Source organism: Borostomias antarcticus, assembly GCF_949987555.1.
Source record: "Borostomias antarcticus genome assembly, contig: scaffold_397, whole genome shotgun sequence".
NCBI lineage: Eukaryota > Metazoa > Chordata > Actinopteri > Stomiiformes > Stomiidae > Borostomias > Borostomias antarcticus.
The window spans coordinates 29529-41051 of NW_028176695.1; the positions used below are offsets into that span (position 1 = coordinate 29529).

General features: G+C 41.2%; 1 protein-coding gene across 1 annotated transcript; it reads left to right on the forward strand.

Moving 5' to 3' along the window:
• Positions 1-5273: 5273 nt before the first annotated feature.
• LOC311328192 (N-acetyllactosaminide alpha-1,3-galactosyltransferase-like) lies at positions 5274-5927 on the forward strand (the record flags this gene model as incomplete). The annotated part of the gene is made up of 1 exon (XM_084462200.1): positions 5274-5927. One exon carries the CDS (start codon positions 5274-5276, stop codon positions 5925-5927), a length of 654 nt encoding a protein of 217 aa, XP_084318326.1.
• Positions 5928-11523: the final 5596 nt, after the last annotated feature.

An 11523-nucleotide genomic window follows, 5' to 3' on the forward strand; every position in this document is an offset into this window, starting at 1 on the left:
TTGCGGTTTGAATTATACCCGCGACCGGCCAAAGGGGAAGCCCGTTTCTGTGCCAATTTTGGCGCATTGACTCAAACTCAACCGTTCTAAACTACAGCCAATAAACAATCTAAACTGTACATCAACTGCAAGGGAGCAAATGAGTCACAAGACCAAAATCACACTTCTTCTGAAAAGCAAAACCCCTCGGTAAACGAAACAAGAACGAAGTCAAAGAACAATACAATATCACCAATCATACATCGCTATTGTTGAGTTACAACTCCTTAGATCGCCACCACCTACTCCCCCCCGGGGAGTTTGTTTTCAACAATACGCCAGACCAACAACACAATCCGAAACGAAAACAAGGCAAATACAACTCAAAACCATAAGAGGGTTCGTTCAAAACATACCTGTGAGTTCAGGAAGCCAGTGAAAGAACTGGGGAAATAATCTCAGCGTGCGCTCTGGCGCAAGAGAGAAAATTGATTTTCCAAATACCCACTATGGATCCGACACGTCTGCCGACAAGTTCATCCACTCGGATCCCGAAGCAACACAGGCAGTTCTCCCTTTTCGTCATCCGCGTCGCCAACTGTAATGGATTTTAACTGATCTAGTCAAAAAGGATTTACCAAGATTCGCTGAAACAGGTTAAGTCTGGTTTATTGAGAAAACATACGAGCGCAAGGACTTCCGGACAACGCACATGAGTGGTTTATCCAAAGAAGTGCCGCCTCCTGGTCAGCGTGGCCTTATATTCAAGCAAAACACAGGTATGGCACTTCCAGGATGTGATTGGCTAACCCATTGTACGTCATATTAAATGGCAGGCGTCATCAACAGTGGTCGAGAATACAGTCACGTGACATGAGAAAAGGCGGTAATTTCTTGAAGAGACAAAGGGACAAAGGATGATTATTCTGGAGTAGACAACGTCTAGGTGTGTTGACCTCCTGGAGGTCATCCTGTCATGAATTAGGTTAGCACAGCTATGTGAAAGGTTGAGGGAGGTAGTGAAATACAAAAGGAGGTGATGAAACTACAATTTCTATGACAGTACATAAACATAACAAAATAAATTATAGAAAAGAGTTTGGTAAATTGGAGTGATGTCTTTTTTTTTCTTTTTTTTTCAAGAATATGTCCAATTAGTTAAAGGCCATAAACCAGAACGTAGTGTGGTGGTTTGACCTTCTTAGGCTGGATATTAATTCCGTTGGAGTCACAACACCTCTGAAAACTAGTTAGCAAAGCAGATCCGAGCATATTAGGTTAATATGACAATAATACAGTGAATTGAGTGTGAAGTTAGCCTCATCTAACACAACTTTAATTGGCAGTCATCTCAAATTATTCAAATACTTGCGGTTCCAACCAGTGTGGCATTTATCCGGCAGTCCCAGAACGACAGTTGTCTGTAAAACTCAGAACCAATGAATGTGCATCTGAAATCAGCTATAACAATGAGATCTTAAAAAAACAATTACAATTAGGTTGTTAGACAGTGCTGTATGCAGATTGAGATATTGGCAAATATGAATGATTTTACCCCGTCACGTACACCCTCACTCACCCTAGATCTCCCTATCTGTCCCATCTAGTCCGAATCCACCACCCTGTGGAGCACTGACATTAGACTCCTGCATTCTAGCGTATAGTCTCTACACTCCCTCTGGAAATGCCCTTCTGCTTTCATTGAAATAATAACGGCTAGTAGGGGTGTCATAACCTGGAGGGGGCAAAGCTTGAGAACCAAAGAGGTTTGAGGGAAGGGGGCTCTAAAGGGAGGTGACACAAGGGATATGGCAATCATATGGTCAACAGGGGAGTAAACACCAAGGGGAGATGTGAACTGTGACGCCTGAGGTGGTGTGAGCTGCAGCAGAGTAACAGACTTTTTTTGATGAAGGTATTTCTGACGCCACTAGTTCCAGATTTAATGAGCAGCTTTCCCATGCAGCAAGATAAAACCAATCCTATGGCAGTCTTTAATTTCTACTTTATTCTAGTTAATTCAAAATGATCAAGCTGTCCTGTTAACTTAACCCTAACATTGTTTCCATTGTTTAAAAGAAAGAAAATAAAACCCCATGAGTACAAAATAGAGTTTAAAGCAATTTGTAAAAATTACAACAAATAAGACTAGACACGTTCACTCAACCAATCACTGCTGTGCTGAGAGATTATTATTTTATTTTTTTTCTGTAATTTTTTTTTCTCTTCCCTTCTCCAACAAAATGGCACACTCAGGAGCCAAGAGAGTTGTAGAACCAAAATGGTGGACCCTCAAAATGGAGGACCACGAGGGAAAACAGGAAGTCTCTCTTTTTTTTTTCACACAAGCAGCAAAACCGGAAGTTAACCACGTGTGCACAAAGTTAGAAGGAAGTACTAACACGTGGGCTAATCAACATGTGGATGAACTAGCTAGCACGTGGAAGCTAGCATTGAAACAATAGAACAACGAAAACCATAGCTAACAGAGAAGATAGCTAGCTTGGAGCAGAACAAAAAGCTAGCATAGAAGATAGCTAGTTAGAGCAGATCAAGAACAGTAGCTTAGCCAGAGTGCAGCCAGCATGAAAATAAATCACAGAAACGTACACAAACCAAAACCAGCATAAAATAAAACACCCAGCATAAACATGGGTTTAACAGTAAACAAAACAAAAACCAGGATCTCAAATCCCAATACAAGATCAACAAATACAGATATACCTTGGTGTAGACTCAAACATACAATGGATCCAATAGACATAGAAGCCTCAGCTTCACATAAACCACAAAAGACGCAGGACGCAGCAAACAGCCAAATGTAGCCTACCCGCCGACGAAAGACACCGTCTACCACGAACACACACACATCCAAGTCTACAAACAAAACAAAACAAAACAAGGCCTTCACGACTTAACTAGCAAACCACCCGGGGATTTCAAATAAACTCTCGAAGTGTAACAGCCATCTCCGTGTTGTGCTCTTCACAACAGGAGTAGAAAAACAAAAACAACAAGCCTCAGATAACAAAGCTCCATCGAGTCGCGGCAACCCCCACAACGCGGAACACAAACCAAAAATTCAAAAGAGAAGGCTTTTCGAGAGTATGAATGCTGTGTAGTACTTCACAACGTTGCAAATGCTTCGCTAACAAAAACCCAACCCTGGTTAAGTTATATAGGTTTTTAAGCGAGCATGCGGCTCAAAAACCGACTTTAAGCAACCAGGACACACGTGTGCAACAACCGGTGCGAATAAACGTATTGTCCAAGTTATCACAGCTGAACAAATAAAGGGACCACTCTAAACTAGATTCAAACGACGTACCAGATTTCAGCAAGTTCCAGACTGACCAGGGCCCCGGGTAAACCCCACCAGCTACGATAGCGTCCCGAGGTTGAACTCCCGCGTCCTTGAGAAAGCACGCCACGCGTCCGTGTGATCAGCCCAAACAAGTCGAAAACCGAGCAGCCGTCCCACAGAACTCATCGCCAAAATTGTTAAGGAAAAATCTTACTTTGTTTAGTTTAGATTTCAAAGAACACGCGAGTGGTCGGTCAAGCTGGTTTTAAACAAAGGCAATAGTTTTATTCTGTTACGACTCTGCAGAGTCGGACTCTAGCACAGGAAGTGAATCCAGGCAGAGTGAGTCCGATTTGGACGAGATCGATAGGTTATATAGTGAAAAAGGAAGTGACATAGTTTCAAGATGAAGAGGACAGGGAAGTGATGTCACACAGGGAAGAATTCGTAGTTTTAACAGACTGATCTATGAGAACGAACTACAGAGTTAGAACAACAGTCAAGTAGGAAAACAGAACACTTTGTTGAGACTTGAAATTCATTCACAAGCAGGCCGCAAATGAAGCCTGAGCTAAATTCTCCCTGGTGTTCAGTCACCTTTTCACCTATTCAATGTTTCGCTTTCACACACACACACGTGAAATACATATATATCAGTGGAGCTACAGTAGTGAGAGATAGAGAGAGAGAGAGAGAGAGATAGAGAAGGGGAGGGATACAGTAAATTGTGAGCACACACACCCATATACTGTAAGCATAAAGATTAGTTTGGAGGATGCGTGTGTGTATGTTTGTGTGTGTGTGTCCTGTACTCATGTGTGTGTCCTATAATCTGAATTCCGTACTCCAGACTGTAAAATGATAGGCTGTATATATTATGTTTTTTTAAATTCTGTTTCTGTGGGAGAGACTCACTGCCTCTGTTCTGACTGTGCAGGCTTGATTCTGGTTCAGGTTTGGAAATAGTTATTGAGGCTCAGGCCCCGTAGACGCCTGACGGTGGCCACGGTTACAGCCTGAACACAGGGGTGCACCACGAAACCAATGAAGGAATCGTAGCTGACGTGTGATGCAGCAACACAAGTCACGCTCACTTGAAATCAAGAGCGGCCGGATCCGCACTAGCTCCCATAGGGGGGAAAAAGAGGAGAGGAGAGGAATAAAGCCTGTAAGGTCAAGCTTAGAGTACAGGTTATGGTTTGTTATTAAAACTGTAAATTCAGGATTAGATGTTAAGGTTACAGTAGAGGTTTGGGTTAGGGTTAGGTATATTCGCCTGTAAGGTTAGGGTTAGAGCAAAGGTTAGGGTTAGGCTTAGGTATATTAGTGTGTAAATTTAGGGTCAGAGCAGGGGTTTGGGTTAGGTTTAGGTATAAGACCTGTAAGGTTAGGATTAGAGCGAAGGATTGGGTTGAGTTTAGATATAAAAGCCTGTAAGGTTAAGGTCTGGATTACAATTAAGGTTTAGGTTAAGCTGAGATATTAATTTAAAAGACTTGGCCACTAAGCCTTACATTATGACTATGCTAACTGAAATATTAATGGCCTGCTATGAATTTTAGGGGCAATAAGGTCTACAGATTATTATAACAACTAAATATTGGAACACAATCATCAGTAGTTACCCAGACGTCAACGGGTGTTTCGGACAAACAACTATACTCCCTCGGCCTGGGCAGGCCCACCAGGAGTGATCAAGTCCCAGTGTGTGTTCCTTAGGGTCAATTAGACAGTTTTAGGCTTAAAAGGTGTATTGAGAGCTATGTTTTAATCTATTTTGATGTGAAACCTGAAAAGGGATTATCTCATATGGTTTTACTAACGTTTTAGAGGCTATTGAAAAGTAAGGATTAAACAATTAAAATATAATATTGAATATACTTACCAGGTCCAATGGTCCTCATGACTGGCTCCTGGTTCCCTCATGTGTGATGAGAGGTTGGGTCTGGTCCGCTGGTCTTCCTGACTGGCTCCTGGATCTCCACGTGTGATGAGAGGTTGGATCTTCAGTGGCATCCCAATGTCCATTCGATGGTTTGAGAAGACGAACTGGTGTCCTTTTGTAGTGGCCCCGGGACGCATGCTGAAGGTTATGAACATCCAGAGGCACGCCCGCTGGCAGGACGTCTCCATGATGCGCATGAGGGCCATCGCCGACGCCATCGACTCCCACATCCAACACAGCAGCAGCCATGTCTTCTGCTTGGACGTCGACCAGTTGTTTGTGGGGAGGTTCAGCTCGGAGGCGCTGGGGACGTCGGTGGCATTGCTCCATGCCTACTACTACCACGAGCCACGGACAGCGTTCACTTACGACCGAAACCCCGGCTCCAGGGCCTACATGAAGAACGAGGACGGGGACTTCTACTACCACGCGGCCGTGTTCGGGGGCACGTGGCGGAGCGTACGATGGCTGGCGGAGAGCTGCCACCAGACCATCATGGAGGACAAGAGCAGAGGGGTGGAGGCGCTGTGGCATGACGAGAGTCACCTCAACAAGTACCTATGGCTCAACAAGCCCAGCAAGCTGCTGTCGCCCGAGTACTGCTGGGCCAGCGAGATCGGCCAGCGCAGCGACATCCGGGTCACACGTCTGCTCTGGGCAGAGAAGAAGTATGACAGCCTCAGGGATAATCTGGAGTAGGGCATTCTGGACTACTGAATTCTACTAGTCATCGACTACTCCGCCAGAGTAGTCGACTAGTCGATTAATACGGGGTTTATCACGATTGTTTTTTTAACCCAATAACAACAGTCATAACCTTTTTTTAAATGTAGAATTAAAAAACGCTGAAACAACGAAGATGAACTATCCACAGCAGTGCCCAATGGCACAAAAAAATATAAACATAATTAGGGGGATTTTTAAATTTTATTTTAGAAAATGACCGGCAATGCACAAGGTCAACTAGTGGTTTGATAGTCGACTATTGACTAGTCTGTGAAGCCCCTACTCTGGAGCCACATTTGACTACTCATGGTTGGTGCCTCCCATGCAAATTTAGAAATAAGTGATACCAATTTACAATTAGTAGCCGAATAATACAAAACCACTGATAACATCTGTTGATAAACAGATCTGAGACCAGCTGAATTAAGTCTTAATTGTTTGGGAAGCATTAAAATAGCCTGTCCGACACAAACATGCTGGTGGAATAAAGAGGTTAGTGAAGGTTAGCAGGCTGCCACTGGAGATTTTCTTCTCTACGAGGCCCAGCGCCAACTTGTAAAGATTTGACAATTCAAGATTTGAGTGAAGTATAAGAGGTGCGATTCAGGAATACAATATTCACAAGAAAAAATAAGAATGGACCGACTGTGACGCAATCATAGCTAACACAGTTATAGTTAACGCAGTTATAACTAATGCAGTCATAGCTAACACAGTCATAGCTAACACAGTTATAGTTAACGCAGTTATAACTAATGCAGTCATAGCTAACACAGTCATAGCTAACACAGTCATAGTTAACGCAGTTATAACTAATGCAGTCATAGCTAACACAGTCATAGCTAACGCAGTCATAGCTAATGCAAGTGGTTTGCCTGTATGTTTTATCCGCAGTGAGAAGTTCTCCCACGATCAGAAGAGCAATATTGAGATACTCCACATTCGCCACAGTTTCTTATCTCAAACTCAGCATTTTCATCATTTTGTGAAAAAATGGCTCTGGACTAGCATTTGTAGTCCAGGAGCCATTGTAATGAACTAGCCCTGGTCCAGGTGGGTATACTATTCGGGGCTATATCCCGGTACACCGCCCTGCCAGGAACCATTCATTGTGCCTTAGACTTTTGTCACTCTGTCTACATTACTGCATCTACAGACAATATCATTTCGTTACTTTCAGTGAAGACATTTTTCAAAAGATGAAAGCGTTTTCTCTGTGGTGGGTACAGTTGTACCAGCCCATCTTTTATATAAAAAGCAACACTTTGCACTTAAATAGCACATATCCACTGATATCCACTAGCCTAGCATGGCAACACTGATCATGTGATTTCTCTCCACTAGACAAACAGCATGTGAGATCACGTGATCAGGGTGTTGAAGCCAGGCTAGTGGATAACATAATAGCTGAGTGGATATTGGTGGATATGTGCTATTTAAGTGCAAAATGTCGCTTTTCAGGGTCTGGGGCTCAAGTTCCACAAGGATGGATACAGTGATGTTGAGTGGTCCTGGTAGGGTCTCGCAGTAGGGATCATACCTATGGATCAACTACCTCATCAGATATTACGGTATACTAAGATCATATGCAATGTGCTCAACTGGCTTGGATGAAGGCATTCTTGACTGGCATAGTAATTATATTGATCTATTGAGAAAACATGAGAAGATTTCACCAGAGAGTTTCTATGACTATCTGTGTTTTGGGAAATAAATGTTATGTACTGACATAACGTTTCGGGTAGAGCTAGTTCCTTGCATCTACTGTAGGCTAGATAGATAGATAGATAGATAGATAGATAGATAGATAGATAGATAGATAGATAGATAGATAGACAGACAGACAGACAGACAGACAGACAGACAAATAGGTGTGTGATGGTTGGTGTGATTTTTTTAAAGCCTGGTCCTAGAAACAACTGGACCTTAGCTTTGCTTTGCCTATGCCTGGTTGCAATGTGAATGTTTTTAGGGGCCAGGCAGCGTAGCTGCCGGAACCCTATTGTATTTGCCTATATTATTATTATTATTATTATAATTATTATTATTCTCCATCTTCCACTGAAGTCTAACTTCCCATGGACAAAAAATCACCAAAATTTGCACATAGCTCCAGTACTATATCCAAAGTCCTCAACCTGCATTGTAGGTCAATAAACCTGAAGGTGGCGCTACAGCAACAGTCTAAAGTTTAAAACTTAAAAAAATCATAACAAATCAGCCATAGGTGCTATCACTGTAAAACCACCACGTGAATGTAGTCCCAAGTGAGACAAAACCTTCATACACTTTGACCTTGCAGGAATTTTGAAGTCCATCACTCTGATTTCTTCATAAACTGTAAAACCTATCAAACATATCTCCTCCCACATTTTTTGTTCAATTGACACCAAAATGAATATACTGTATCTACAGACTGTCCTTACCAAAGGATCCTCACAGATTTTTGAAATATAAAAAATTGAGCCCACAGCACATCAAAGAGTTTCACTGTTAACAGTTTTGTATACAGTTCCTATTAATTCTCGCCAAATCAATGTCTGATCATCCTCATAAAAAGTGACAACATTGGCCACAAATCCAAGATGTAGTATGATTTTTTTCAGAATTTTATCTCAAAAATTGAATTTTTAAAAATATGTTTAATTCTGTCCTCTGAAACCAACACTTCATACAGAGAAAACTACGTTACCCACAATCCAACGCAAGCTCCACGAATCGGAGACATCGCTGTTGGCAACCCTACCCAACCCCCGCCGAGGATTACAATGACTAAATCGATTGATTGGCAACTGACTGAGTACACAGCTGCTGAAGTTAATGTTCAATTATGAAAAAAAAGCTAACAAAACCTGTAACCCACATTTTTCAATCAATTAACACTAAAATTGCTACACTGGATCTTCAAACTGTCATTCACAAACTCATTGACCAGATTATTGAATTATCAAAATTGAGCTTACAATGCATCAAAATGTTTTACTTATTATTATTATTCTCCATCTTCCACTGAAGTCTAACTTCCTGTGGACAAAAAATCACCAACATTTGCACATAGCTCCAGTACTATACCCAAAGTCCTCAATCTGCATTGTAGGTCAATAAAGCTGAAGGTGGCGCTACAGCAACAGTCTAAAGTTTAAAACTTTAAAAAATCATAACAAATCAGCCATAGGTGCCATCACTGTAAAACAACCACATGAATGTAGTACCAAGTGAGACAAAACTTTCATACACTCTGACCTTGCAGGAATTTTGAAGTCCATCACTCTGATTTTTTCATAAACTGTAAAACCTATCAAACCTATCTCCTCCCACATCTTTTGTTCAATTGACACCAAAATTGATATACTGTATCTTCAGACGGTCCGTACCAAACGATCCTCACAGATTATTGAAATATGAACAATTGAGCCCACAGCACATCAAAAGGTTTTACTGTAAACAGTTCTGTATACAGTTCCTATTAATTCTCGCCAAATCAATGTCTGATCATCCTCATAAAAAGTGACAACATTGGCCACATATCTAAGATGTAGTGTGATTTATTTCAGAATTTTATCTCAAAAATTGAATTTTTAAAAATATGTTTAATTCTGTCCTCTGAAACCAACACTACATACAGAGAAAACTACATTACCCACAATCCAACGCAAGCTCCGGAGACATCGCTGTTGGCAACCCTACCCAGCCCCCGCCGAGGATTACAATGACTAAATCGATTGATTGGCAACTGACTGAGTACACAGCTGCTGAAGTTAATGGTCAATTATGAAGAAAAGCAGACAAAACCTGTAAAAATTAATAAACATATCTCATCCCACATTTTTCAATCAATTAACACCACACAACTTGCTCCACTGGATGTTCAGACTGTAATTCACAAACTCATTGACCAGATTGTTGAATTATCAAAATCGAGCTTACAATGCATCAAAATGTTTTACAAATGTTTTATGATACGATATGAATGTACAAAATTAACATTGGAATGTCAACTTTCTTGTTGTCCTCCTATTCGCTCGCTTATTGCTCCTAAACTTGTCGGAAATTGCCTGGCCCCGCCTCATCGCTGCGAAGCAGCTTTAATTTGTTGTTGTTTTTCTTCAAATTTTTAAGTAAATATAGTTTAATATTTTTTATAAAATATATGATCTATAACATTCTTTGTGTAGTTATAAAGTAGGCTACTTTATATTGTATCTATATTCTACACTCTACACTTTATATTGTATAGTTTGTATTTCTTGTGTAGTTGTTAATTGGTGATTGGTGTATTGTAACTACTGTATCTGTAACTTGAGCCCATCATGGAGCAGGCAGCAACATTTCACTGTGATTGAACACTGTACTGTGATTGTACACTGTACTGTGATTGAATAATGTACTGTGATTGTGCACTGTACTGTGATTGAATAATGTACTGTGATTGTACACTGCACTGATTGAACACTGTACTGTGATTGTACACTGTACTGTATACTTGCATGTGACATACAGTATGAAGATGTGCATCTCTCCATCATCACACCGTTACTAACTTATCTAAAGTTAGTAACTGCCATAGAATAGTAAGCTCATCTTAAATTATTAACTGCCATAGCCTGAAGAGAACATTAGCTAGGACAATGATTTATGTTTTTATCCATCTCCTTTTATGTAAAGTACCGTGCTACATTGATTTGTATGAATTGTGCTATATAAATAAAATTACATTGATTTGTATGAATTGTGCTATATCAATAAAATTACATTGATTTGTATGAATCGTGCTATATAAATAAAATTACATTGATTTGTATGAATTGTGCTATATAAATAAAATTACATTGACATTACAGTACTGTATAATACATTTACTCCATGATTAACATTGTTCGTTTCAAGTCCTGGGTTTCTGAATTCAACAAGAATTCCTCACACCTCCCCGCTGTCTGTGCTGAGGGAGTCGGAGGAGCAGGCTCGCTGGGGGCAGGTGAGGTTCAGGTAGCCCAGCTCGGCGGGCCCAGCCCGGGACAGAGAGGGCGCCAGGGAGGAGACGGTAGATGGGTCAGCGGTGTCCTCTGTGGTTCTGGCCTTGCTTCTGTAGATGATGTCCAAAAGGTTCGTTATGTCCTCAGACCCAGGAACCACCCTGTCAACCACAGGACACGTTCTTCAGTGTGGAGTTATGTTTTTAAAGGTAGGACAGATAGATACCAAAGAGGAGTTTCTCTACCTGGGGCTGGGTGTTAGCAGGGGATTCTCCATGTGGAACATTCTCTGAAGTTCCTGGTGAAACACAAGCACAAACATAGCATATTTTAAACCAGGGCTCCTTCACCATTAACACTGGCAGTAATATCCTCTGAGCAACGTTTAGGTTCTTATTGATGATTGTTGTATTGTTTGTGTTGTACTGTCTACTATGTCGTATTGTTGTATGGGACTGTCCACCATGTATTGTCTTGTTGTTTTGTACACTGAATGTTTGTTGTATTTTTTGTAATATGCCCCATTCTTTTTCAGAGCTGCAATAACATCTGCCCAGGGACTGCAGTTGAAAACTAGCCACGCTGGCTAACACTGG